This window comes from Strix aluco, chromosome 10 (assembly GCF_031877795.1).
Source record: "Strix aluco isolate bStrAlu1 chromosome 10, bStrAlu1.hap1, whole genome shotgun sequence".
NCBI classification, from domain to species: domain Eukaryota; kingdom Metazoa; phylum Chordata; class Aves; order Strigiformes; family Strigidae; genus Strix; species Strix aluco.
In genome coordinates, this window is record NC_133940.1 from 15,107,871 (window position 1) to 15,135,662 (window position 27,792).

The window sequence follows — 27,792 nt, forward strand, 5'->3', positions numbered from 1 at the left end:
CTGATATGCACTCAAAGTGCCCTTAAATAAAAAATATTCCTCCTTAGGTAACGAACACTTCCCATCCTACCACTTTGAGCAAGACAGAAAGCATCTGTGTGTGGTTTAAGAAGCAGAAGACAGTCACCTCATTCCCAGCTCGTGCTGCAGCCCCATTCTGTAAATCGAGATCTCAAGTAGATTCTGACACTGCTGTGGTGAATTCCATCCTGTTCAGGCAGTCAGGTATCTAACACTAGATTTCAATTCTGAGTAGAGGAAGCTGAGAAATAACCCTTAAAGCTCTTGGCTCATTAGTGTGGTATCAGCTCAGCTTCAATTTGCTTTGTATCCAATTTTGATTATGGTCCTGGCCTTTCTTCCCATCACTTTGTTTCCAACCGTTCAGCAGTCAGTCCTTCCCTGAAAACTTACTCATTTCCTTAAGGATAAGAACAGCCTTTTGCCTCCAGTCACTATGTAGGAGTTTTTCTGATACAAATTTCAAAATAAGGATAATTACCTACAGAGCTGACATTAATTTAATCTAAAAGAAGGAAGTTGAAGCACAAAAAAAAAAAAAGAGCAAGTCTGCTCAAGTCATTACCAGGATGTGAACTGACACACCAACAGAGCATTGCCTCACACCAGAGACCAGACTTTGCTAGAAGAATGCTCTCACAGAAAGATCATCTGTAGCAAATACATTTTCTCCAGAAAAGCTGGGATTTTAAGACATCCTGCTCTGCTCCAAAAGTGTTTCACCTTTGTCCAGATCATCACTGACCTCACTATCAGAAGCACGGGGCGCAGAGCTCTGACCATGCAGTGCTCAGCCTCCTGCTCCAAGAGAAAATTTCCTATTACAGGCTGAAGCAAGTTCTTCTCTTCTGCACAAGAACACAAACTACTGAAAGCTGATGCTTCCGTTATGGCTTTGCATTTACTTTGTGCGTCCTTTCTAACAGTGGGAGCTATGCTGTTCGGATGTGATGTTTAGCACAGGTTAACCTCTCTTTTGTCAACCAGTGCCGCCATTTTGTTGGCAGTGATTCGACATCCTGCCAGCTGCCTCACTGAGAAGGTACAAGCACCAAGGACTCCTCTCCCTGTTACAGACAGCTCTGCCTCCCACCCAGATACTGCCCAAGAGCGCTTCCTCTTGCCTGGACATCATGTCTCAGGATGTTAGCAGGTCACAGGAAGCCAGCATGACCCAGGGTGACAGTTCACTCTGAGAACATCAGACTTCTTGTCTGCAGCTAAGGTGTGTTCCCATCAACAGCCCAGTTCAACCCCAGCCAGTTCTTACCGTCTTGAAGACTTATGCTTGCTGCTCTCCTCTTTGTCTCTATGCCTGCGCTCTCGGTGACGATCCTCTCGCTCCCTGCTGCGATCTCGACTCCGGCGGTAGTCACGCTCAAAGTCGTAGCTGCGCTCTCGGCTGTAGTAGCGGTATCGTTCATCATCACTTAAGAAGAGAAAGGAGAAATGAGGCAGAGGAACACACCACTTGTGGACCTGAAAGTCAGGAGCCATGTTTACAGGCCTGTAGAATCCCATCCTCACCAACAAAATCTGTCACCTGTTACTCTACCAACAGGCTGAGGTATTTGTATATTCCCTCTACATCTCATAGTCCCCATACAAATTCTAAAAGCCAAAATCTAGAGGGTTGATAAGTCCCACTGTGGGAAACAATATTCAGACTCTGAGTGAAAGGAGGTCTGAAACATTGTGCTAACACGCACAGAAATAAGCTAGAGAAATAAATGTCCAGTATCAATCACCTGGGAGTGCTCCAAAGGACTCCACTGCGCACAGTTACCTGCCCTGCTTTGGCAAACATGATCTTAGAGGTCAGCATGCTCGAAAGCACCCAGAAATGCTAACAATGTGCTCAGGAGTGCTGATCACAGGATTCAGCTGCAGCATGAACCTGCTCAGGAAGTGTGGGAGTCTGAGCTCTTCAAACTGTAGCACATTTGTCTCTGTTCCGTTCTTCCCCCTTCCACCCACAGTGCCCACAAGCTTGTAAGGGGGAAAAAAGAGGAGAGAAGAAAAAAAGGTGTTGCCCTACTTGCTCACCCCCTGGGCCAGGAAGTTCCTGGGCAGACAGCACCCCTCTGCCAGGAATGCACATTCTGATCACGTTCTGAATGACTATTGCTATTTCTGAGCCTGCAGCCTTCAAAACACTGACACTGCCTGTGACAGAACAAAAAAGTGATGGGTGTAGAAAGAGGCTTTGCAGCCTAGCCTTCACTTTAGCTCTCCAGACCAGCAGCGGGAGGCTGAAAGCCTCCTTTCCCAAGTACTCCCAGCACTGCCATTGCCAGAGATCACACACCAGCTCCCACCAAGGTGGGTGGTTGTCTCCAGTGCTGCTCACAGAAACACCTGGTTAAGGATTAACATTTCATGGTTGACTCCTGGTGAACAGCACTCCTTGGCCCTGAAAGCCTCTACAGGAGAGCTGAGCAAAGTAGGGGTGGTTTTTCCTTTGATCTAACAGTTACATTTAGAAAACAAGAAGCAGCAGCTTCTATGGCCAATGTTTCACACTGAGCTGTGAAATACCTAGTAAGGAAAGAGGGGCTATTTCATCTACTGACCTCACATTACAGGTGGGAGAGCAAGCGTAACTGGTTCTGCTGGATTTAAACAAAACACAGACACAGGAAATCAGCCAGTGACATTGGCTCCTAGTTTGTCCTCTAGTTATTGATCCAAAGTATCTCTTACCCAGACATTTCAGAAAATTACAAAACCGGTATAAATCTGTAATCCCATCCCTGGGCCAAACACCTTCTTGCGCTCCAGAGCAAGGCCAGAGCTCCGTACTGGGAAGCTGGGAGCAGAAGCTGCCAAAAACCAGCACTCACTTGTTGTATTCACTAGTGGTCGGAGTGCGGTCTCTGTCTCTCTCCCTCTCTCGTTCCCGCTCACGCTCACGCTCCCTCTCGCGCCTCGAGCCGGAGTACTCCCAATGGCTGCTGCTGGAACTGCTTGTGCCTTTGTCCACAGTTGTCACCCAGGGCGTGTGGGACGTGGAGATGGGTGGGTAGCTGATGAAACCTGAATCTGTAGTGAGAGAGCAGAATCCTTGTTCATCTGAAGCATTAACAGCAGCCTCTCTGTCTCTCCTTTTCCAAAGACACCCTCTGGAGGTACAGCTGAATCCAAGGAGACAACAATGGCCCAGCTCCTGTCTGGCCTCACTCTCTTTTTACTTTCAGGAGTTTGCCAAGAACACGTGAACACCTTTTCCCCGAGGAAGATGCAAGCAAGACCAGATATTTACAGATGTTGCTGAAAAATCTCCCCAGCCCCTTACACAGCACATTACTGTGAGGACTATGCACTCCCCCAACTCCTGCTCTCTGCAGGACCTGCTACATAGGGCAGGCTACAAGGTCTCCACTGAAAAAAGTTTCAATCCACCCCTCCCAGACAGCCCGACTTAGAGGGCCAAGGTGCCTGCGATGCTGAGGCACCCTCTCCTGCTGCTGAGCCAGCTGAGCTTAGTTAGCCCTAGGCTCTTGGTCACCCTTACAAGGTCTCACTTGTCACCAGGTACCTTCTCGCCTAAGGTGGCACCTGGGGAGGACAAGGGGCACCAGCTATTAATGAAGGATGGCACCTGATGAGCCACCAGCACTTCCCCATCTAGACGCTGGCCTGCTGGAGCCTGCTCAGCTGGACCAGCAAGGTCATATCCCAAAGCAGCACCAGCTGCTGAAAAGCTGCACATACAACAGTGCTTGAGGCTCCCGTTTCTTGGGAAGGCCTCGCACTGCCCACTCCTCCAACCACCTCCTGCAGAGGTGACAGCGTGGTGCTGCCTGTGACCTGGCTCAGCACAGCCAGGAGGTGCCACTCCAAGTGCAGGTCACTAAGGAAATGGGAAAGATCATGGACATTGCTGGCAGGGCTGCAACAGGGAAGGAAATCCACGGAAATTCTGGCGCTGCCTCTTCCATTACAAAACAAAGACAGATGCCTGCATGTGCCTGTAGGCAAAGAAGATGATAAAGTGGGGGAGGAGGGCATTAGAGAGCTCAGGGAGGAGATGCAAAGCTGAAGGTGGGGGAAAAGGAAGAGTGTGAGCAAGTGTGTGTGCCAACAAGCACAAGAGCGTGTTGCTGAGGCACGTGGGGAAGCTCCTCTGTTGCTGGGAACCTGCACTGAAAACAGTGATCTGAGGCTTAGCACTCAACGACAAAATTGCATTCACCACTGCTGCAAAACATTCAGCTTTCCAAACACCTTATGGTGTAGTCAAACTCAGCAGATGTGTCTAGTAACTGGGATGGTTTGGGGCACAAGCAAGACCCTAAAGTTAAAGCAAGCATGATTTCCATCAGCTTAAGAAAAGCCTAAACTACCAAATACCTGAGAACAGATATAAGCAGTTTGACTGACTGTTATCTTCAGTGCTCACCTGCAGAGTTGTAACCAAATGGAGGAGGCTGTCTGTTATTGTAGCTGGCTGGTTGGCTTTGGAGAGAGAGAAAAGGATGCAAGTTACTAACATCAGTGACCCCTTGCAGGTATGTCTCTGCTGCAAGTTTATCTGATTTTTTTCTGAAGGTCTGTACAACATCCTCATGGGAAACCCATCGTTTCAGTGGATCTCTTTCACTTTGCACTGCAACCTATCAGAAATGCACAAAGGTGCAGCTGCTTTGCCACAGCTTCTGAAACAGCTGTAACTCAAGTGCTTACCCTGCTTTACCCCTCCCTTCTGTAAATCAGGCAGGCTTCCTGGGCAATACCCAGGGCTTACAAAGTACCTGGAGAATCTTTACAGAAAATATCTGGAGTAATGTAACATTCTATCAGCTACTCTGAACTAGACCTAAGCACATGCCTAGATTTTACTGACTTCTTCCTGTGTCATGAATATGACACATCACAATAAACGCACAAAGGATTCATAGAATGGTTTGGGGTGGAAATGACCTTAAAGATCACCTAGTTCCACGCCCCCTGCCATGGGCAGGGACACCTTCCACTAGACCAGGTTGTTCAAAGCCCCGTCCAACCTGGCCTTGAACACTGCCAGGGAGGGGGCAGCCACAGCTTCTCTGGGCAACCTGTGCCAGTGTCTCACCACCCTCACAGGAAAGAATATCTTCTTTACGTCTAATCTAAATCTGCCCTCTATCAGTGTAAAACCATTACCTCTCATCCTATCCCTACCCAACCCCACCCTGCTTGCCCGCCCCCCCCCCCCCCCCATAAAGAGTCCCTCCCCGCTTTCCTGCCTTTCCTGTAGCCCCTTTAAGCACTGGGAGGCTGCTCTTCTCCAGGCTGAACAACCCCAACTCTCTCAGCCTGTCCTCACAGAGGAGGTGCTCCAGCCCCCTGATCATCTTTGTGGTATCCTCTGGCCCCACTCGAGCAGGTCCATGTCCTTCTGATGTTGGTGCCCCCAGAGCTGGACACAGCACTGCAGGGGGGGTCTCACGAGAGCAGAGTAGAGGTGGAGAATCCTCTCCCTCGACCTGCTGGCCACACTTCTCTTGATGCAGCCCAGGACACGGTTGGCTTTCTGGGCTGTGAGCGCACATTGCTGGCTCACAGTCAGTTTTCCATCCATCAGTTCCCCCAAGTCCTTCTCCGCAGGGCTGCTCTCAATCCACTCCTTGCCCAGCCTGTACTTGCGCTTGGGATTGCCCCGACCCATGTGCAGGACCTTGCCCTTGGCCTTGTTGAACTTCATGAGGTTCGCATGGGCCCCCTTCTCCAGCCTGTCCAGGTCCCTCTGGATGACACATCCCTTCCCTCCAGCGTGTGACCGCACCACACAGCTTGGTGTTGTCGGTGAACTTGCTGAGGGTGCACTCAAATCCACTGTCCATGTCACCAAGAATGATGCTAAACAGCACCAATCCCCACACCAACCCCTGAGGAACGACACTTGGACATAGAGCTGTTGATCGCAACTCTCTTGAGTGCGACCATCCAGCCATTCCCTACAGACTCTGCTCTCACCCCTCACCCTGATCCAAGACTAGCCTAAGAACTACTGCCATTAATTTTAGAGCTATTCTCCTCCCCGCCTCCCTATGGAGGAGCTGTACCGATGGCTCAGCCCAGGTGTGGTCTTACCCATCCAAGGTTGGAATGAGAAGAGCTGGTGGTGGTGCCAGAGGAGGCGGGAACAACCCTAGAGACAGAAGCGCAAGTCATCACAAAGATCTCACAGCTTGCCACGAGGGAACAAGACTTCATTGCTGTTTACAGTTAAACGCACTTGAAGCATCTTTTTAATCCAAACAAGGCCCTCTTTGAAATGGAATAATTTTCCTTCAGGGTTGTATCTCCTACCAAAGTCCTACAGCAGTGTTAGTTCTGTAGGGGTATGGAAAGAAAAATAAAGGAAGAACTACCTTCTATTTTGGCTTATTCATTTTAAATGCAAGATTTATTAAGTAGTAAACATTAACCCTTACCATTACGTGGAAGACAAAAAAAGCCTGGTTCTTGGGACGCAGACATGTTGCAACTACAGCAAAGGTTTTATTGCTTCATTGATTAAAATGTGTAACTTTGTCTATTACAAAGTACGTAACATAGAATTTACCTGGTTTTGTTTGTTTTTGAAGAAAGCCAATTTTCTGAGCACATATACATGTAAAAATCATGAAAAGACATAGCACCAATGATGCAGAGAGTTGTCTGAAAGGTCTGACACTTTAAAATGGGCCCAATGTCAAACACATTTAGAGTTGTTATACAAAATCACAAGGCAGTATCTTCAAGAAAGCAGAATTAAGCACAAGTTTATGAAGGCCACTTCTAGAAGTGACATAAGCTTGGAAGCCAAAGTCCTCAATCTTGACCAATTTGAAAGCGAGAGGGACGTGCTGAGTGCTCCTAAGGGAACTTCTTAAACTTGTCTCCACAACTACAAGAAACTATTATTTCTATAGGCAGTTACTAATGCCAACAAGAACAGACTAACCACCCATTGGCTTGACTTTGCATAAAAACTCCTCTGTTTATTATTAAACAAAAAAAGGAGCAAACTGTACTCATACAAAGGCTCGGAGTCATCTGACTAACTGCAGTCATTTACATTGCAGCTAGCAGCTCCAGGTTCCTTTTCAAGTCAATGGAGACTGAGCCAGCATAGTCAATGAAACCGTGGGACAATTCATCACCTCTTATTGTGAACACCTAAAATGGGTCAGGAGAACCTCTCCCTAGAAGCGTCTCCCTGTAAAAAGAGGTAGCCTGAAGTCTCCAGCTCACCTAGTGGAGATCTATGCTGCAAACAAGTTGGGGGACACGTTTCACTTTCAGATGCTTCCCCCCGCCCCTTTTCCTAAGATCTTCCAATAAAATGCAATGCCTAGAGCATTTCAATCATACATGCTCACCAAGTGCAAGTACTTCAAAGTACTACTGTTATAAGGAACTAACTCCAATGGTGGTGGATCATCATCATCATCACCACCATAATTACCAGGTATTCTCCCTCATCTCCCTTTCCAACCCAGTTACCTGAAGTGGAAGTTCTTTGCAACAGCCTGGCCATTTCATCCACCTCACCCTTCCTAAACAACTTTAATCTAAATGTACTTGACTAGCAACTGGGTGCTGCAATGTCTACAGTCAAGACCAATTTGCATCCAGTTTCACTACAATATCGTTCTTCTAAATCCAAGCTTACTATGAGCAGGCTCCTTCTAGCACAACAATGAAAACCAGCTCTGTAGTATTAATGTACATTGAAAGGAGTAAGAAAAGTGACATTTTAACGGACAGGAATTTTCTCAGTCTGAGGGACAACCCAACTAGTGTAGGTTTTCCATATTTCCACTTGGGAAGCCCAGGGCAGAGCATGAATACAAAAGCACGGACACAAAAGCTGCGAATCAAGTCCAACATGTCTGACACATAGTGAGGACAAGCACATCAAGTCCAAAGTCCTTTGGGTGCAGACCTTTTGCAGGTACATGAATCAAATGTAATACTGAGGGAGCAGCCTGACTGCATATACCCAGTCACTGTCAGCCTTGGATTTTCAGATGTATGGCATCCCCTCAGAACTATCACTCCGAATGGCCAAACAGCTAAATTTGTTTTTCCTGGACTAGGCAAAATTTCCAGTAGGAAAAAAAAAAATTACAGCTAGAGCAAACTCAGTTTTATAGTAGCTCTGAATTAGTGGGGTTCTTAACTTAAGCACAAGATTGGTTGTTACATTTTTTTATTAGTATTCACCATCTCTACTGCACACCAGGGAGCCAAGGCTTCTGATGGAAATTGCATTTGTTCTGCTCAGTTTCACACTCCAAATTCCTATACAAAGCAGCAATTTGTCACTCAGACTTTTGCTGTGCAAATGCCATAATGAGAACTAAACCATTTCAAATCTAAGTGGCTTTTGCCATCTAAAGCTCTCCGTTTCACTTTCTAGATTGGTCTTCAGAAAAAACAAGATAGTATTAAGAAGCCCTACAGATTATTATTTAGGTCCAGAATATAAGATAAGCAGCTGGAGTTCAAGGCTGCATTGGAGTTTATTAGCATTAAAATAATTGTTCTTTAAAATGAGTCTTAGTGTCATCCTAGCTCGTGTAACTCAATGCAAATGCTCAGACAGGGCCATTGGTGTGTTCAGAATCACTGCTGTTATTAAGAGCAAGTTAACACCTACCTGGAATAGGACCGGGTGGTGGCAGACCTATGGAAATAAACAAGCAAGCAAAACAAGTGAGGACAGCAGGTAAAAAATCTGATCTCTGTACCTCAAGCTAAACCTGAAAGCACACTTTGAATAATTTTCACATATTTGAGCAAACAGACCAGTAGAAAAATTGGTGCTGTTAAGCAGTAACTAACCTACAAACTACAGCGTTTTCCCAAACGATGATCTCTTTAACTTTATATTATAATTTTAAATGTTGCTGCTCTCTTCACTGGAGAATTCCTTTTTCCAAGTGTTAACACACAACTGATTTGGCCTTCAGAACAACTGAAGGAGCTGGAGAGGAGAAGCTGCTGCAGATGCCAGTGTGTTCTTTTGCTTGTTTGTTACTGTTTGTTGTTTGGGGTTTTGTTTTGTTTTGTTTGTTGTTTGTTTTTTTTTTTAATTCAATCATAACTGCATAGTGAAATCCGACACCCTGGTCGATAACCAAAAGAAAGAATGAACAATTTCTCTTGATTTTGCCAATCATTTTAATGAAAGGCAGTAGGAAAAGCTACCACGGTCCACCAGTGAGTACTGCAGTTACAATCCTCCTCGGATTAAAAGCTTTGACTGTTATTTTTTGTTCTGTATCTTCTGAACGTGAAGCCAGTGCAAAACATAGGAGTTACTGCACAATGTGCTCCTGGTGACTCCTCAGAAGTCTGGCTGCTGGTTTCACCAAGGAAAGCCTGAGTACAGCCTTCCTTTCAACCTCGATACACTGTTTAAGGCAGAAGCAACAGGGGCACAGACATGACTCAAGCTGGATCAGAAGATGCACAGACTTAGTAGGAACTGAAGACAGAAAAATGTGTCTTAGGCTGTGGCCAGTATGTTTGTAAACTTGCACTGAAAAGGGTCAGCAGAAAAACAACTCTATGTCCCCTGAAAAATGCTGCATGAGTATGCTTATTTGGCCTTTTCAGCTGCAAAGTTTGTTGTTCTCTCCACCAGTATTGCTCTATTTTGCCCAGAAAGAGCACTCCTGGTCTCCACATTGCAGATGCATTAAGAAAGTGGAAACTGAGTTATTACGTGCACAGAAGAGACAGCGAAACTGTTCTGTACCATGGTGCTCTGGACAACAAAGTACACAAAAGTTAGAAATTTTACCTCTGCTATCTCAATAGGCTTCAGGACTCAGTCTGTAACTGCAGGGGCAAAGGGCACTCCTGCAGACACAGGACTTATCTCGACAGTGTCTTCTCAAGTGCCAAGTGCTCTTAGCACACTGCAAACCTATCTGGTTATTGATAAGAATTTGCCAATGCTGAGGACTGACCACACCCAATGGGCTAGAAACCCATGGTAAAGACCTCATTTATATTATTTATATTTTGCTTTTAAAATGAAGCATGGCTCTAATGTCTGCACTGGACACTAGACTCTTGTAGCAGTAAGAATCATCCTGCAGTGACAGCTGGTACAGTAAAATGCATAGAAACAAACACAGAAAGATACAAATCTTGGTATCTCATGGCATAAATCAACCAAGAACTGACCTGGATTAGGAGGAAAGCTGTTTGTTACAGCTGCTGTTGAAGAATTGCCAATTCCAGAATCACCCTTGAAACATCTGGAATTGGTCACTGCCAGATAGGATCCTGAACTAAACAGCCTGATGATCTGACACAGGATAGCCATTCCTATGTTCTTAACATCCTCCACACATAAACAGGAATCCATTTCTTTACATTTATCAATAAAGCAAATGGATTGGTAGCATCCAAAGGCACTCTCAAGGAAACAAAGCCTAGAGTTTGTTCTCAAGGAACAGCTGCCATTTTTTAAGTATTCAAGGACAAATGTTAAATAGGCTGATGGAGACACTGAACAAAGATTGGCCAGGTCTAAGGACCTGGTACCTGATTGCTCAACTGTCCCATAGCATTTAACGATTAAACCTTTGATTTGCTCCAAGCCCGGGACGTCCTAACTTGCAGCCTCAGACTGCCACATACTGCTGTGTGAACACCTACCTGGAGGATGCAGGGGAGGTGGAACAGAAGTAACTGGTGGAGGAGGGTGGAGGAAGTGTGGTGGAGGTGGCCCAGCGAGCGGGGGAGGCGGTGGGCCTGCTGGTGGTGCAAACGGCTGTTGCTGAGGTGGCTGTTGGGGCTGTGATGGCTGCTGGGGCTGCTGTGGGGGTTGTGGCTTACTTCCGTGGTCTCCAAGGACCTTAGAAGGCAGAGGAATGAGAAGAGAGCATTTTAATCTCTTTGCTCCTGCAGCTAGGACCTCACTGTGCTGGCATAAAGGAAGCGTAGCACCAAAACAGGCAGCACTGTGATACCTGGAAAGACCAGGCTGTGCTATACCGGGGGGATAACCTCTTCTGAGGAGGAAGGAAGGGTGATCAAAGCACTCAATATGCTTAGCAAGGTATGTTCTCTTATGCAGAACAGCAGCGAGACTAGATTCTAGCTGTATTCACAACTGTGCAGGACAGTTGACATTTCAGCGTTATGAACAACTTCTATTCACAGGAACTGCCACTGTTAGAAGCTTCAGATTAAAAGCTGCCATACTTGAGGGTGACACAGTAGTGTTTGGGTTTTTTTTTAAACTCAATTTATCTTTCCTGAGGGCAGCAAGAGGTCAAATTCTGCTCTACATTGTGCCCACGTAGGTCAAAAGAAGACTGGATTCACGTCTGTCAGACAAGAGCAGGTCACCTACCCACTATTGCTGAAGGAATGATCAATACACAGAGATACCAGAATGACCTGGAAATACAGGTATCAATGCTTGTAAGTGGGAACAACAACAACCATTTCCCAGCAAATTCTTTCTCTCAGGCAAACTCTTTTTTGGACCATTGTTGGCAAAATTTGGAAAACTGACCACTAAAAAAAAAAATAAACAGACCACAAACACACATGTAAAAACAAAACCAGGAATTATGTCTAGACAGGGGAAAGGTTTCCTATTTGTTTGGGGTTTTTTTTTTTGTGAGTTAGGAGTGGCTGGTAAGAGAAAAGCGGTTAAGAGAAGGGCTTGGCAGATGGTCCTCAAACACTACACGTCACGTAGCACCTTCCTACCTAGAAGCCAACCAGAACATTATGGTCACACACTGGACACGCAAGGTCAGAACTGTGTCCAGTTTTAAAGTCCAGACTTTTATTTCTTATAAGGGACAAGATCCAGTAACAAAGGCCCACCCTAAGTCTGAAGTGTAGGCTGCATCTAATGATGCTTAGACTAAATGTTACTTCAAAGTAAAAAGAAACACAAGCCCCAAGTAGAAGTGGAGATTCCAACCCGACAGTGGAGGGGAAGGGAATAATCCACGTAAGAGCCTCCTAGCTACACACCCCAAGGAATACTGCAGGAGAGCTGATGAGAAAAGAAACTGGGAAGGCAAGTCTTTAAAGGACGATCCCTAGCTCCTAGCAAGATAAAGCTTTTAACACAGAAGTTAATTCAACGTGCAGAAGGGACTGATACACGCATATGCCTCACCTCGACAGGGCTCATGTACTACCTACTGCTTTGCAGACAGAAATAGTGACGTGGGAGGTCAGGAATGCACAGACATTTGCTCAGGGTTCACTAGAAGTGTAATAAAATCAGAAAATTGTCAAGACGCTGCAAGACATTTACCTGAATTGGGTTTTCCTCGGAGGCATGCTTATCACGTCGTCTTCCTTCTACTCTCCGAATTGTGCCTGCCTGGCCACCGATCACATCAATTGTCCCACCCAGCTTCCTGGTACAAAGCAGATGCATCTTTTTAAGCAAAAAGACATTAGAAGGACCAGTTTTTCCCACTATTAGACAGAATTCTCTTGTACATTCTTTTCCACCAGCAAATGTCTCTACAGGCAGCACTCACATTGGACAAGAGGTGAATGAGAAGTCCTTTTTCATTTTTGAGCAATTGGAGCTCTGCTTGCAAGGGTGAGTTACATCTCTCTGAACGCCCAGAAACATGATGCGAAGAATCACCATGTATAGGTGTAGTAACACTGATTGCACAGTCTGGTTCAGAGCTGAAATCCTTTACACACTCTCCAGATTTGAATAATCATTCCCAGATCAGGCTCAGAGAAAGCAGAGAATATTTATTGGAAGCCTTTAATGTTACCAGCCCAGATTTTTCCTACTTTCTGTCCAATATTTCAAGTGTTGCTGATACCACTGAAGCTATTTACAGATCAGATTCTCAGACACTTTCTAGCTCACCTCCCTAAGATCTACTCTGTTTCTATTAAAGTCAAAAGTTTTGCCACTGCCTTCAATGAAGTCAAGGGTAGATCCTTGAAAAAAAAAAAAAAAGAATACATCAATGTATCCAAGAAACAGTGCTGTCTATGCACCAGTGGAAATCAGTCACAGAACCTACAGTTTTCCATGTTCTTTTATCTCCATACCCAGGTCACTCTTAGGGGAAGAACATTTTTAGAGGAGCTCGTTGTACCGCAACTGAAGTTTAAGAATCCCTTGTCTTATATTCATGCAACAATTGATTTGTGTAAGTATGGCCTTAGACATGCTTTCCTGAAGTTAGGACAGAAAAGCATCAGCAATTTTTCAAGTCAGATTGCAGAATTTTCTCAGTAGGAAAAAGTGGATATAAAAATGCTGGCTAGTTGGAGAGAAAGTTCTCTCACTGAAATCTGCTCACTTTGTTTAAGGAAAAAAACCCCAAACAACTCATTGCTAAGACCATGGTTCTGATGCTGATGCGGTGTATGAAGATACTTGTTCTGGTCCTGACCAAAAGCTCTGCTGCAGGAACAGAATCTTCTGTGTCAGTACTTTCAAAACCAGACTGCACGTTAAAATGGACAAAAATACTGTATAGTTACAATAGCATCAGCTTATCTTGCAGTGGTGTAAATTTTCAAAAACCTCATAAGTTACACTAAGAGCTGGAAACAAACCTGATTGCATTCGATGCACTATGAAGGGGGACAGAAATGCCACCAAAGTGCTTAAACGCAAACAGACAAACTAGAGTTTTAAAGCTTAAACTTGAAGTATATACTTGTTTCTCAGACAAAGTATAAAGTTGGAATGTAAGACTGATTTCTGCAAAACAGGTGTGCAAAAGATGTAATGTGAATAAAGCGCTAGAAACACAAAGATCCCAAAACTCTGGCTCTTCTGGTTTCACATAGCTTTGTTTTTCTGAAGCTTTTGATAAAAACTCATCAACCTCAAAGTCAAAGCATTTTTCCCAGCAGTGGCTGCCAATCAAAACGACTCAACTGTTTTGCTTTGTCCAGCCTTGCGGATCCTCTCTCTCATTGGAGAGAATAACTAATCAGCACGCATCAAGCAGTGTAGCATACAGGTTCAGAAACCAATAGCTCCTCTTATCAGCTGCCAAACATGTAATCCACTTCCACTTAAGGAGGCAAAGATTAACATCGTGGGAGTAAGAATAAGCCAAGTAAGCACAAGCAGTCAGCAGTGTAAACCCTGAAAGCTGAAGTATTTGCCTTGTTTTTTTCACTCCCAGAGATGCGTCCCTTCAGCTGCGATACAGGTTTCCCTCCCTGTGTGGAACTATACTGAGAATATTGCCAAGAGACGTAAATGTGTAGGTAGGGGTTGCACAACCCCCAGGAGCGCACTGCTGAAGACGATAGTTAATGAGTGACCACAGTAGCTTCCTATAAAGTTTAAAAGCTTCTTCTGTTTCAAGCTTGAGGAGATTCAGATGTGGCCCAGGTAGATCCCAGCCACTCCTACGAAGAACACTGTGCACCCAGGCTTTACGTCTCCATGATCTCTTACCTATTAGGAGGAGGCCCAGCCTTCATGCGTCCTCCCACCAGAGCCAAGAAGTCTGTTTTGAATTCTGTTTTGATAATGTTGTTTTCCACTTCTTTTTCAGCATTTCCTGTTCTTCCTTGCTGAACCTGTGGAAGGCAATAGGTAACACACAGGTTTAATGCCCTTACTTTCAACTGAATGTAGCAATAGAGATTAGCCCTCAGCAAAGGAAAAGGGCTCCCTTGAGAAACAATCACAGGGCTCTTGCAAACAAGCAACCTATTCTTCGGTCAAGGCAACAGACACTTCTGTAAACTAGCTGACTCTTCCAGCCTCAGCCTGCTGTCCACTCTCTCCTGTAAGTCCAAAAGTTTAATAATCTCACATCCTTTTTCATGTAGTCCTTAAATCAAAATTGGAAGTAACAATACTTGCTGTATGACTCTTTGGCTGAAGTTCTGATTAACAGATGTTGGCCACCTGATAGATTTCTGATGGTCAAAGCAGTCTCCAAACACAAAAGGCAGCCACACAATGGCAACAGTCAACAGCAACAAGCAAAACAGCCCTGGATGCCCAGCTCCACTCTCCACACCTCTCACATCCACAGGATCTTCCAACCAGACACCCCTATAGCTGGGTAGCCTCACAGTCAACTGGAAATTCACTTGCTACTGTAGTGGTTCAGACCTGCCAGGCAGCTGGAACTGTTCACTCCATAGAGAAAAGATTTTTTTGTAAAGAAATCTAATCTTTAAAGATTGTATTTCTCATCACTGAAAGGAACACAGAACAGTTAAATATTAAAGTACTTCCTGCTCTTATACTCTCATCTATGTGATTACAAAAACAAGTCCCAGTTTTATGGTAGCCATATGCAGGAGTAACATGTCACCTACCGTGATCTTATTTTCAGTGCTGATGGGAGGAGCAGGATCCAGTCCAAGCTGAAGCCGCCGCTGCTTTTCACAATAAGCTTTCCATGTTTCTTCATTGAATCCATAATTAAAGTAATCAGAAAGATCAGCACCTGACAAAGGGAGTAGCAGTTAACATAGGGATTCAAGCAGACTTGTGTTCCCAAATTGTCCTTTAACTGCTTAAATGAAGAGTTAAGAAAACAAAAATCTTTTAGAGAGCACAGCTTACTCTCCATTTCATTCTGTCAGAAAGCTGCTGTGTACCACAGCGAAGATGGCTGCATCTTTCATTGGGAGGGGGACTACAGCCTGAACAGCAGTGGGACCGTTCGGGACATAGAATACAGCGCGTATGCAGGCTATTAAAAGCGATGCTTGCAACCATTTATTCACCAACTGGATTTTTTCAGAGTGGTTTCTTGCAATTGTCCAAATGAGCTGAGTGCTGGGGAGAGCACAGGAATGACAGTTCCAGCTACCACCACAAAAATGGGACGGTGCCACAGAACCTTTTTCTTGGTAGAGCTAAGCCAATGCATTCCGCTCCTGACCATCACTGCCTTTGCTGTTTTGAGAAGAGATTCTGGGACTCACCCATTGTGTGAAACAGGGCTAAAGTGGAAGTTTTTTATTGATATGTCTCAGACCACACAAGTAATTACAGTTCAGTCATGATCCTAACTACAGCCTCCCAAGATTGTTATCTTTCTTGACAGTCTTCTGTGAAAAGTGCCAATTCAGCATGAGCACTTCTGAGTAAGAGAGGTGGCCACAAACTGCTTGCCAAGAAAATGTAGATGCAGAGGGACAAACAGCTGCAACTAACTCTTTAGGGCATACCTCACAACTGGAAGCACTACAAAGCAACTCCAAGCCCTGCTGAGGTGTCCCTCAAACACCTCCCTTTCAAAGGTATTCCTAGACAGATCAATTCTAAAACAAGGAGCCAATACATAAGGGCTAAGCAAAGGACTTTGACCGTGCTGAGCTTCATCTATATAACAAGGTTTAAGTTTATCTTCTAGGTAGGTCGCTCTTCCTGTTGTACCACCCAAATATGCAGATCGCACGAACACAGACTCAGCAACATGACATCAACATTATCTGTTTTATCAGCCTATATTTCAGCCCTCTATCAGTTCTTCCACACCGTATTCTTCTTCCTCTCCCTCACTTTGAGATACCAACTTGCTGAACAATTAAAGGATATAAAACTGAAAGGCTGTTGAGTAATAAGCTACTTGCCATCTAAAATAAACTCACAGGTTACATGCCTCTCCAGACACCTTCCCTCTATTTGTACTTCAACACTGTTTTAAGGCTATCTGGCTTCATTTTGGTCCAGGGATGTCAGCACGACCACAACGATTTCCATGCTTCATCTCTGAACTTCACTTCATTGTTTCCTTCTAACTTATTTTCTTCCTAGCCCCCTTTCTCACTTCACAATCAACAGAAAATCCCCTGCAGAAGAAAGGCTACGTTTTCTGTTACGTCTGTACTAGCCTTATTCATCACAGAGTGATTCAGTGCCGGTTTGATACCAATGTGGTTATTAGCACTGTTATGTACTCAGTAACTCCCACCACCGCTGCCCTGTGCAAGGGGTACTTTCCTGCAGAAGCGTGGACATCCCCAGGACCCAAATGAGAAGGGTACATGGGGGTGACTGGGCTTGGCCATGGCGAGACAGAATAAGCAAGCTGTTGCACATGAAAAGGAAACCACACATCATCAACAGCCAAATCTTGATCCTACTCAATTGACTCTAAGGCCAACAAATGTTATTGTATTGATATCAGTGCAATATTTTATTAATTCCCTAGTTCCAGAAACCAGACCATTAAAAAAAAAAGTTGCTCCCCTTAGGAAAGTTAAATTAATAAAGTAAATGCAACCCAATTTTAGGTAGAAGCATGGCTTCATCAATCAGTAAATGTCACTGATTGTCTAGACAGGCATCAGAGGCTGAGCAATACACATTGTTCCAACTTCCCTGTTCCCTGGCAGCAATAAATGGACAGAAATTAAATGTGAAATTAAAGAGAGACAACTAAAACTGCAGAAAATATTTACCACAAGAAACTGTGAGGCCCCACCTGGTTTCCTCCACGGCTTATCTTCAAATGAATCTAAATCCACTTCTATAACAGGCAATCCATTTATATTCCCTGCAGCATCTAAGTCAATACCTTTGGGCTGCAACTTGGCTTTGGAGAAAGAGAAACCGTTACTACTTTTAATGCAATGCCTTTAATCCACTAATTTTCTGAGTGAATTACTCCAGTCAAAAATAAAGCACTACTGTGAATTCATTGCTGACTTTATAGCACATAGGGAACCATAATCAACTTTTTAATAAAAATTATTTCAATCATTCTATAAATAAACAGCCAGGGCGTACATCCCTTTCAGTTGAACAGCAGAGAAGCAAATTCAACCCAGACTGGTACTACAGAGAAACAGAGTAAATTGTTAGAGCATGCAAGAAATTTACCCCAATGAAAAAAATTTCTTTTTCTCCCCAGGCAAAATACTTATTTTTCCCTCCCAAGATACACACATTTTCTCATAAGAAGAAGCTTTCAGTATCAGTCTTAAGTGGACTGTGTACTAATTGGAGACAGCAAAAATCTGTCAGGTACAGAATCTTCAAGGGTAATTTGTTATTATTTTCTCAATCAGAAGATAAGTCATTTGCAGAAAGAAATTAGTGGAAGGAGGCATATGAAGTCTATGAAAGGATGGTCTCACATGTGAGGAAGGACAGAATCCAAGTCTCAATATACAGTATAAACTAAACCGAATGGTGGGGAAGATTTCGTCTGCAGAAATATGCATAGCTGATACCCAAGGCCAGTTTGTTTCTCTCAGTATCTTGCACTGCAAGTAGCTCAGTATACTGACCACAGAGTTAAAGTTCTTCTCTGGGCAATTAGACTGGCTCCAGTGCAACAATATAGTTTAGAAATATTCTGTTTTGTTGTTGGTTTTTTTTAACTACAGAAGTAACAATGTATTTTTTTTCTACTTTAAATAGAATTATAATCAGCTTGTTCAGTTATGAGTAATTAAATCATTCCATTGCACACTGGACCCTCAGACCGTCCTAGGAGTGCTTATCTTTAGGAAACACACTTATTATTCCTACTTTAAAAAGATGCACTAATTTTATATCCTTCCAAACAGAGACCAAGATTTGCAGCTGCTGCAACTGTCACTGCCATATAAGTGAAATATTGCAAAAGGTGAAGGACTAAAAATAACAGCAATACCTGAAGCAGATGCTCCATAGCCTCTACCCGTTTTTAAGTTTAGATTCATAGGAGTTCCCCTATATGGAAAAGAATCACCACATTGGTATTTGAACAAATTACTTGGTTGAAGATTTTCACGCAAAATATATTCAAACCCTGACATCCTTCAGAAGACACTTAGTTCACTTGGGTTTAATTCATGCCTTGCTACAATTTTTAGTACTAAGTCTCAACACCTTAAAAATGAGATTCATTTGCCATGTAAGTTCCTCTAACCCTACCGAAATCCAGCAAACATACTTGCTGACCAGCAACAGAAGAGAACACAAGAGAACTGTCTTGAACATGAAGGGAGAAGTTCTTTCAGAGAGCAGTAGTTACCATTCTGCCCAGGAAAATACTTAGTAGTTAAATGGAACTGAAGAACATGGAAATAATAGCTGCACACAGATCACAGAATGAAGAGAGAAAGGTAGAGGCAGATTTTGAAAAGGATGTCTGCACAATCTAGTGAGCTGCTAACGGATGGAGCATTGCTATTCAGAGTGATGCATCACACTGAAACCACCTCTACAAGAGAAAGAAATTATCCATAAAGTGGAAGAATTAGAATATGCTGCAAAGCACATGTAAGACATTCACTTTATAGAAAGACTGTTAGCAGCAAGCAAAAACACTGCCTTATTATTTTTATTCAATGCAAATTAGGTAGAATTTTAAGTCAGTGACATAATTTCCTGGTTCGCCAATCCAGCCTCACCATTTCTAAATCATTAAAAAAACCAGACAGCTGAAAATCAGTAAATTCACAGTTTATGCAAATTCTTATCAATTCAGATTTTGTTTTTTGAAGTTTTCACAGATGATGAGTTAAATTTAACTTCCCACCTTTGATTTTGCCTGATGAAGCACAGTAATTATTTGGTTAATTTTCCAACAGCAGACCCGTGAATTATCATTCCTATTTTATAGACAGATTCTCCAACAAGCAACTGCAGGACAGAGCTGCCCATCGGCTTCTAATCCCATTTTGGGGTTCTAGCCATTACTCCCATGTCTCCCAGAAGACAGATCAGCTCTCATCCCCACTTTCAATCCCAATCAACATGCCAGAGCTACCTCAGATCACAAATCGACACCTTAATCAGCAATACATACATGTACGATGGTGCTCCTGTTTTAATGTTGCCAATAGTAACTTTCACATCATCATCATCACTGTCGCTATCACTGTCATCTTCATCATCTTCACCACTTGGTAGGGCCTAGCAACAACAAAAGCACAAAGGAGGTCATTAATACATAAAACTGATAAATTCCCTGGGACAGTAAGCCAAATCTTACAAAGCTTGTATGATGGAAGGACTATTGGAAAGAATGGTCCTGATATAAAGACATAGCTTTCTACTGCACTCCAAGGCTATACAAAGCTGTGTCTGGAGGCAAAAACCATGGAAGCACCCAGCCTTCAACATAAACTGACAGGTGCCCACAAAGAAACTGTTATGTCCTTTGAAGAAGTGACCCTACAAGAGAATTGGGATGAGATTTCTGAAGGTGGGGAAGGTTTATCTCGGTTCTAAGAATTTCATCATGTCCCACAGTTCCTCTCCCCTACTCTTTTTGAAAGAGCAAGGGCTTTTCTGACACATCTCCTTCACCAGATCCATGGTGAAAGTATAAAATCACAAATAAAAATCACCAAAATACATTCACCAAGCTTCATTTAGGAACCTTGGAGCAAATATTCTCTCACCACAACTTGTGCAGTAGGAAGCTGCTGAGGAGCTCAGTTTGGCTTATTTGCCACAATCAGTCCACAGTTCACTTAACTTTACATAAGAACTTTACAGCTGCCAATTTGACTCCAGTGACACACCACTGCTGGGGCACAAAAGCAAAGGAAGTCTTCCAGATACCCAGCAGTGCAGCTGTGCAAAACGCACAAGCTGAATTAACACCTCACCACTACAAAAGAGCATGAGGAAGGTGTTCCTAACCCTTCCTCCTTCTCCAGGGCACACAGGTTTGTCAGAACTGCGTGTGAGCCCTCTTGACAGACCACAGTGGAAGAAAACAAACCTGTCAAAAAGACTACAGGAAGAGGGGGGTGGAGAAGCAAGCCTCCTCCTCCTCTTCTTTCAACCTGAGTCACTAGATTGAATTCTAGGAGGTCTGAGCCTGAATCAAAACTGATTCCCAGCACTTTGGGCTTTCTATCCCAGTGTTTCCAATATATTACTGACCCTCAAGAAGTCATGCTAAACATTGAGCTGGAGGTAACATCGTGTTCTGCTTTTCCTGCCAGACTGCAGCATCAAAGGCCCTCATCTGCCTCTTGGGCGAGCATAAGCAATACTTAGATCAGGGTTCACTACCCACAGTAGGCTGAGAAGCCTGTTGCTGTAGTTAGCATTGGGAATTGACTACCAGTACACTCCTACAGTACAAATGTAATGTATTAGGCAGTACCAGCGTCTTTACACTTACATCTTTTTATCCATGAGTACTGATAAGCACAAAAATAACTATGTCTACCATTTGCAGCAGAACACATACATGTTGTGACATCTCTCGGTCTTCACTGCTGACAGGCCGGTTCTCCTGAGGAGCGTCTTGCAAAGGATGAGAAGATTCTGCATGTCTAGTAAATGTGACAGATAAAAGAAAGTGGACAAACCCAATCTAGAGGTTCACCTATAAACATTTTTAAAGCATTCATCCAGGTGACTTTCATATAATGGCTTTATTCATGTAGTGTGTTTATTCTGCTGGCAGTTAGCTCAACTATACAACAAAAAATTAATCATCCTTGCTTGGCTTCCCTTTCGCTGGAAAGAATTAGTTTAGCGCTTCCAGAGAGCGCCCGACAGACAGCCAAACACCACTCAACAGCTAATATATAAGTGGCAGCTATAACAGCTTTCAGCTTTGGTCCAGCACAATCACAACTGATAGGAATAAGACCATAATAAACAAAATTTCACTTTGTTCTTAAGAATGCTAATAATTATACCTATATTTAGTAAGCAGCAAGGGCATCTGTCCCGTAGAAATTAAGGAAAAAGTGATTTTAGTGTTTCTACAAATAGCTTACATTAACGAGTAGTTAAAATTCAAAGAAGAAAAGACAGATAATTATCCACCCAATCTTCTCATTCATTACAAATTAGTCCTAATGCAACAATGGGCAGGTTCAGATTTATCTCCAATTAAAGAGTTCATACGAATGTTAACATTGTTTATTGCATTAGCCAAGCAAGAAAGTCAAGTTGGTATACACATGCTAGAAAAGAGTATGGTAAGTGTTACAAAACTAAAATACAAAGAGAGATCATTTTTCTCTAATGTCATAGGTAAAACCTAGTAGAACTTCAAAATAATTCTGGCTTTTCAAAAGAGACAATTAGAATAGCCCAGGCCCAGGCAACTCAATTCTCCACCAGTACTTTGTGGAGACATTGCTATTAAGTTAAAACCCCATGTCGGATAATAAACATACACAAGATTATCTTTAAAAAGAAATGTACGTAACACCTAACAGAATCCAAACACTGGTCAGATTAAAGCCATTTCAGAGGCAGCAGGAAAGGAGGCACCAAACAAGGAAGCCAAAAGATCACACTAACGCAACTCAGAAAGCAGTTACTGAACATAAAAAAAAGACCAAATGAACAAGAACAATTTGAGCAGTTACTGAAGTTCCCATCTTAGAAAAGCCCCATATACAAAGAAATTCAACAATCAAGCCAAGATCAAAAAGAAGGGATGAAGGTTCAGCAGCTAACCAAGGAAGCATAGGTCCCATTTTCGCCAAGTTCCTGGGGTGACAGCTGAAGACACTTCAAGTTATAAAAAGCAGCCAAGATGTCTAGGGGAAAATCAGCCTCTAAAAGTATTTCAAAGCTGCAGACATAGGCTATTACATAAGGACCAAAAGAGGTACCACTGGAGAAAATCTCACAGATGGCTCTGAAACCTTTTGTGTCTTGTTTGTCAAATCCAAGCAACTCATAACATTGACCTCAACCCCAGAATTTTTCTTAAGAATCCAAGATGACTGAATTAAGGAAGAGCGACAAGTATTACCTTCAGCTTCAAGTCACATGAAGTATCTGTGGGTGTGCATTAAAATTTATGAATTGGAGTTCAAATAAACATTTGCTAAGTAACAGTCATTCCCTAACCTGTTTGCTTCCCAGGAATGACCAATCTGACAGGTCCACAGCCATCATCTGCATGCAAAAAAACGTTGCAGCTATTTAATCTCCCCAGAATGCCAACATAACCCCGTGCACTGCCGATGTAACAGCATCCTGCACAGACTGCTGGTATTTAATGCATCCTTTAGGCTAAGGAATGTTAATGGATACTGCATCCAGCACTACACTGATTTCTGCTTCACGGGTAGAGACAAATACTCTCGACAAGGCAGCAATGTATCCCCTGGAGCTGCAGCCGTTGACAACATAGCAAACAAAGAGTCATTTTTCTTAAACCACCCCACAGCTCTTCATTTAGGAAGACTCTCATTGTGCAACAAAGAAAATTTAAAAAAAGGAGAAAAAAAGGAGCGCTAGCATGATCACTAATACTTTTCCTTCACACATCTTGCAGTTATTGGAGACAGTTGCTGGAAATTCAGATTTTTAATTCTGCTTATAAAGTAAAATTACATTCAGATAAAAGTAGCAAGGAACAACAGAAATTTACCACTAACTTGTGTAAATCTATCTAAACTAAAAGTTGTTCATTCTCTCAAAGCTCATTTGATGTTTTTAGGTACCAATTTACCAAGTCTGCCTAAAACTTGTTTTTGAAAAAGCTTTCATATTCCCTAAGCACAGGATACTTCACTACAGAAGTAGGACAGTATCCGTACCAAACTCAGAAATTCCAGATACTGAATACACAATGACCTTAAAGGACAATAAATATTAAGTTGAACTTTTGAAGGTGCTGAGCACAGACAAGTCCAGTGAAGATCAAGTCTTCCAAAAACCATGTTACATTTAAAAATAGCAAACAGATAATACTTCTGCTGAAAGAAAACCCTTCTGGTGCAAAACACACTGCTACAAATATAGGGGAGTTATGATCAAGGACAGACAATACTTTCCATACACAGAAAGTAAAACTGATCATTGAGTTGTCCCCAGTGTTTTTATCTGAAAGTCTTACCCAAACCACATACTTCACAAATTTCATGTAATTTGCTGATTTGATCACGACAAGATTTTAACCTAGGCTCAAGGTTTTTAGCTTTTCCAGGCTAAAGCACAGGCCACAGTTTTACCAATGCCAGGCCAGCACAAAGGCCAATCCTCAAGGCACCATTTTTCCCAGGGAATTAAACTGGAAAACAGATCTGATTTAAAACTAATTGAGGAGGGTGAAATAAGGAGTTAAAAGTTGGTTTTAAGTCAAATCAGTTGCCTCATCCACTTCACCTTCCAAATCCATAAATGCTGTGCCAGCCCAAGTGTGGTGGCTGGGGATGACCCCATGGGGTGGGAAAAGGAGAAGCTGCTGTTTCTGGCAACAGTGATGGCCTAAAGCATTCATGAAGCTAGGCTTAACATGGATTCATCTTCTTTGCAGTATATATTGTTATAATGAATAAACAGTCTCTGGACTCACCCAGAAATTGGTCCATCTTCTTGCTTACCAGTGGTGTCATCTGCAAAAACAATAATAATAATAAAAAATTATTCAAGTGAAAGAAAAAATGCTAAATCCAAGCATAAAATGCATCACAGCTACATAAACACCTAGTAGTGCCAAAGCACTATAACCCCAATGTTCTCTTTTCAGAGTTCAACTAGAAATGGAGCAACTGAAAAAAAACCCAACCCAAACAAAACCCATCTGCAGATGTGAAGTCTCACACCACTGCAACATATCACAATATTACATACTCAAAATACATATCCAAAGTCTCCAAGCAAGAGTAAAGGCAAACATCACATAAGTAACTGAAGTCAACTATGAAGATCTTTATAGAGACTTTTAACATGCCAGGGAAGAAGAACGATAAAAGTATCCAGCTAGGAAGTCCAAGGAGGACAAAGACGTTTAAATAAAGTCCTACACTTTTTCCCAGACACACACACCCACCAGTCCCCTCTTAACCCAGGGGTTCACCTGCATCAATCAGGTTAATAAAATTTGGATGATTAGGAAACTGAAAGTGCAACAAAGCATCACGTTAACCTCTTTGCATCACGGTGTTATTGTTAAAAGGACAATAACACACCCACACACGCCCCCAAAACCCCCAAAACCAGAGCAGCTGAAGCGCCTGCCCCCAGAGGGAGGCTCGCCCGGGGGGCGCAGAGGGACCACCCATCCCCCATCCCGGGGGAGGCCCGTAAGGCGGGGTCGGTGGAGGTCCTGGGGGCGGCCGGGTGCTTTGCGTTGCCCCCCACCCCCCACCCCGGGCCGGGGCGAGGCCTGGCTACGCGGCCGGGGGCGGTGGTACCTACCCCCGTAGAGCCAGTGCTCCTCATCCTCCTCCGCCTCCAGCGGCGCCGCGCCCGGCACGGCGCCAGCCGCCGGCGGCTCCAGCTCGGTGGCCATGGCCGCCGCGCCGCGGGGCTGAGGGGAGCGGGGCGCCCCGAGCTGCCCGCCCTCCCCCGCGCCCGCAGCAGCAGGGGGAGGAGGCGGCGGCGGCGAAGGAGGAGGCGGAGGAGGAGGAGAAGCGGCGACGGCCGCCGGGGCCCCGCTAGGCTCCCGCCGGGGCCTGAAGCGAGGCGCGCATCCGCTGCGGTCGGCACGGGGCGGGGGGGGGGGGTCCGCAGCCGCCGGGCCGCGCCGAGGCCGCCTCGCTAACGCGCCGCCATTGCCCTTTCTTTGGCTCCTGCGGGCGGGGAGGGGGCAGGGAGGCGCGGAGGAGGGCGAGACCCCCCGGCGCGGGCGCGGAGGCCGCCGCGGGGCCTTAGCGCCGCCCGCTCCGCTGTTACAAAAGGCGCCGGGCCCTGGGCAAGAGCCTCGGCGCAGGACGGGCCAGGGAGGGCGCATGCGCGGCGCGAGGGCGCATGCGCCGAGGGGAGCGGCGGCGGCGCCCGAGGCGCGCGGGAAGGGCGGGAGCGCGGCCCGGTGGCCTCGGCCTCCCTCAGCCGGCTCTTGGCGGGAAGGGGCGGCCGCGGTACCGCACCCCGGCAGGCAGGAGCGGCGGGGGCGGGTACCGCGGTTCGCTGCCCCGCAGCCGCAGCAGACGCTGGCCAGCTGAACAAGCTGGTTTGCGTCTCCCAGTCAGACTCGAGCCCTGAGAGCCCCACAGCGCGTGAACAGCACGGGGTTTCGTCGTCACCAACCCCATCAGTGGGTCTTTCATCTTCACATCATAAATCTCCCTGACAAGGTCTGGTGTAGTGCTCTGCGGCCACAGCCCTTGTAGGATCTGACATACACCACAGGCTGGGTTTAACAACTGCTTCCCAATCACAGCCAAGCGCCAGCACTTTACAACAGCACTGTCTGGCAATGGGGATGTCACATTGAAAGTTTTCTAAAATACAAAAATTTTCTTCAACCTTTCACAATGTGTCTGGTAAGATTAAGGCTCCAGAGAGTTTCAGCTACTGAAATTAGCTCACCGTTGAGAGCAGAAGAGCACAAACAGCCATTGTGACTCTTGTGCCTGATGCTAGGAGCTCCTCCAACAGATTGACGAGTCCAGCACATTTCCCAAAGAGATTGTTAGGAGTGACCAGAGGCAAATGCTGCTATGTGTGTTCATTTCACAAGTCCTAACAGCTGTTCTGTCAATATAGTGGTATTCACAGTTGGTGACACTATGAAAGACCTGAGTACTTTTTGGATAGGATTTACATGACCCATTTCTGGCTTTGCAGCTTATAAGTGAATTTCACATTTTACACCCTGAAGATGTAGTGCTTGATACTCTCTTCTGCAATTCAAAGCCATCTCGCAGCTTCTGCTTTAGAGTAGCCGTACCAAGTTAGTATCACCCTCTGAGTTTCAAAGCTCTTTAATTCCATCAGTACTACATGGGAACTTAGAGCAATGTGGTTTTCAGCACTACTTGATGCTACCAAAAATGACAAAGAATCATAAAGCAAGTTACCTTTTCCATGCACTCAACAATGACAACAAATACCGTATCAAAAAGTTACCTTGGAAGCGTCTCTTCCCTTTATGGTTCAAGTGTAGCTAGGATCCATTCCTCCTCGTCATCCCCTGCTTTCTGCTACAGGTGGAAAGAAATGCTGAACAAATGCTCACCGTGGCAACTGGAATAGGAATTAGACAACTGTTCCCCAGGACCCCTGAAGTATAGTGAGAGTCAACCCCTGAGATCCTCATGTCATACGCTACCAATGGTTGCAGATTAACTCACAGAGGTGGAAAATTGCCACCGATACAAAGAGCCTCAGCAGTGGCTGACAAATCTCATAGCGTATTAACAGATTTTACAATAGTTGTTTAGTTTTTTTTCCAGATGGTCCCAAAATAGCACCTGAACCTTACAAATACTTGAGAATTATCTAAAAAAAAACCCCAAACCAAAACCCCAATAGGAATTAAATTAGATCTGAATGGAACTTATTTGTACTTTGATGGAAACAGCAGTTAGGGTAACTGGCAGCTTAGTTTTCAATTTACAACTCTGCACTTCATAATCTATCTCAGATTAAGATGTGGGCTAACCCTCTGGCTACAGGTTTCACCATCCAATAGACTGTCATTTTAAGGTCAAAATAAATCTGTCTTTGATGAAGGATGAAATGTTCAGGTCTGTAGGAAACTAGCGTGGAATTAAGTTGATGAGCTGCCCTGCGTTGCTGAGCTGTCCCATACCGCTGTGGTTTCTCCTAGCCATTCCCATATTATTTGGGCACTCTGAGCCATTTTACGCACTCAGCCTTAGGGCTACTCTTTGCAGAAAGTCCTAACAGACCATATTCTGCAAGTCATATGGCACCCATCACAACCACAAGGCATACTAGTGCATTGTCTACAACACTGCCAACATGAGAACCCCTTTTTACTTTTGTTGCCCTATTCAGACACTTCCTTGTCATCAATGTCCAAGGATATCCTTGTAGATATTGTTAGGAGAACCAGTAATTTTCAATTACTCATTTAGGGTTGCACATCACAGTCATTACCTTTTGTATAATATATGCTTTTTAATTTAATTTTAAACTCTTTTTAGTCTGAGAGCTACTGTAAT

At 44.3% G+C, this 27,792-nt stretch overlaps 1 protein-coding gene across 1 annotated transcript in view; it reads right to left on the reverse strand.

Moving 5' to 3' along the window:
* Positions 1-25,562, reverse strand: part of LOC141927934 (uncharacterized) — a 29,384-nt gene extending 3,822 nt beyond the window's left edge. The window contains exons 1-15 of the mRNA XM_074835370.1: positions 25,079-25,562; positions 24,234-24,273; positions 21,153-21,237; positions 19,752-19,858; positions 18,612-18,670; positions 17,436-17,546; positions 15,316-15,446; positions 14,438-14,562; positions 12,296-12,401; positions 10,669-10,867; positions 8,654-8,680; positions 6,097-6,154; positions 4,424-4,479; positions 2,865-3,063; positions 1,292-1,450 (exon numbers count right to left, since the gene is read on the reverse strand). Coding sequence (XP_074691471.1) covers positions 1,292-1,450; positions 2,865-3,063; positions 4,424-4,479; positions 6,097-6,154; positions 8,654-8,680; positions 10,669-10,867; positions 12,296-12,401; positions 14,438-14,562; positions 15,316-15,446; positions 17,436-17,546; positions 18,612-18,670; positions 19,752-19,858; positions 21,153-21,237; positions 24,234-24,273; positions 25,079-25,172 — 1,556 coding nt within the window. The 5' untranslated portion in view covers positions 25,173-25,562. The remainder of the gene's footprint in view (positions 1-1,291; positions 1,451-2,864; positions 3,064-4,423; positions 4,480-6,096; positions 6,155-8,653; positions 8,681-10,668; positions 10,868-12,295; positions 12,402-14,437; positions 14,563-15,315; positions 15,447-17,435; positions 17,547-18,611; positions 18,671-19,751; positions 19,859-21,152; positions 21,238-24,233; positions 24,274-25,078) is intronic.
* Positions 25,563-27,792: the final 2,230 nt, after the last annotated feature.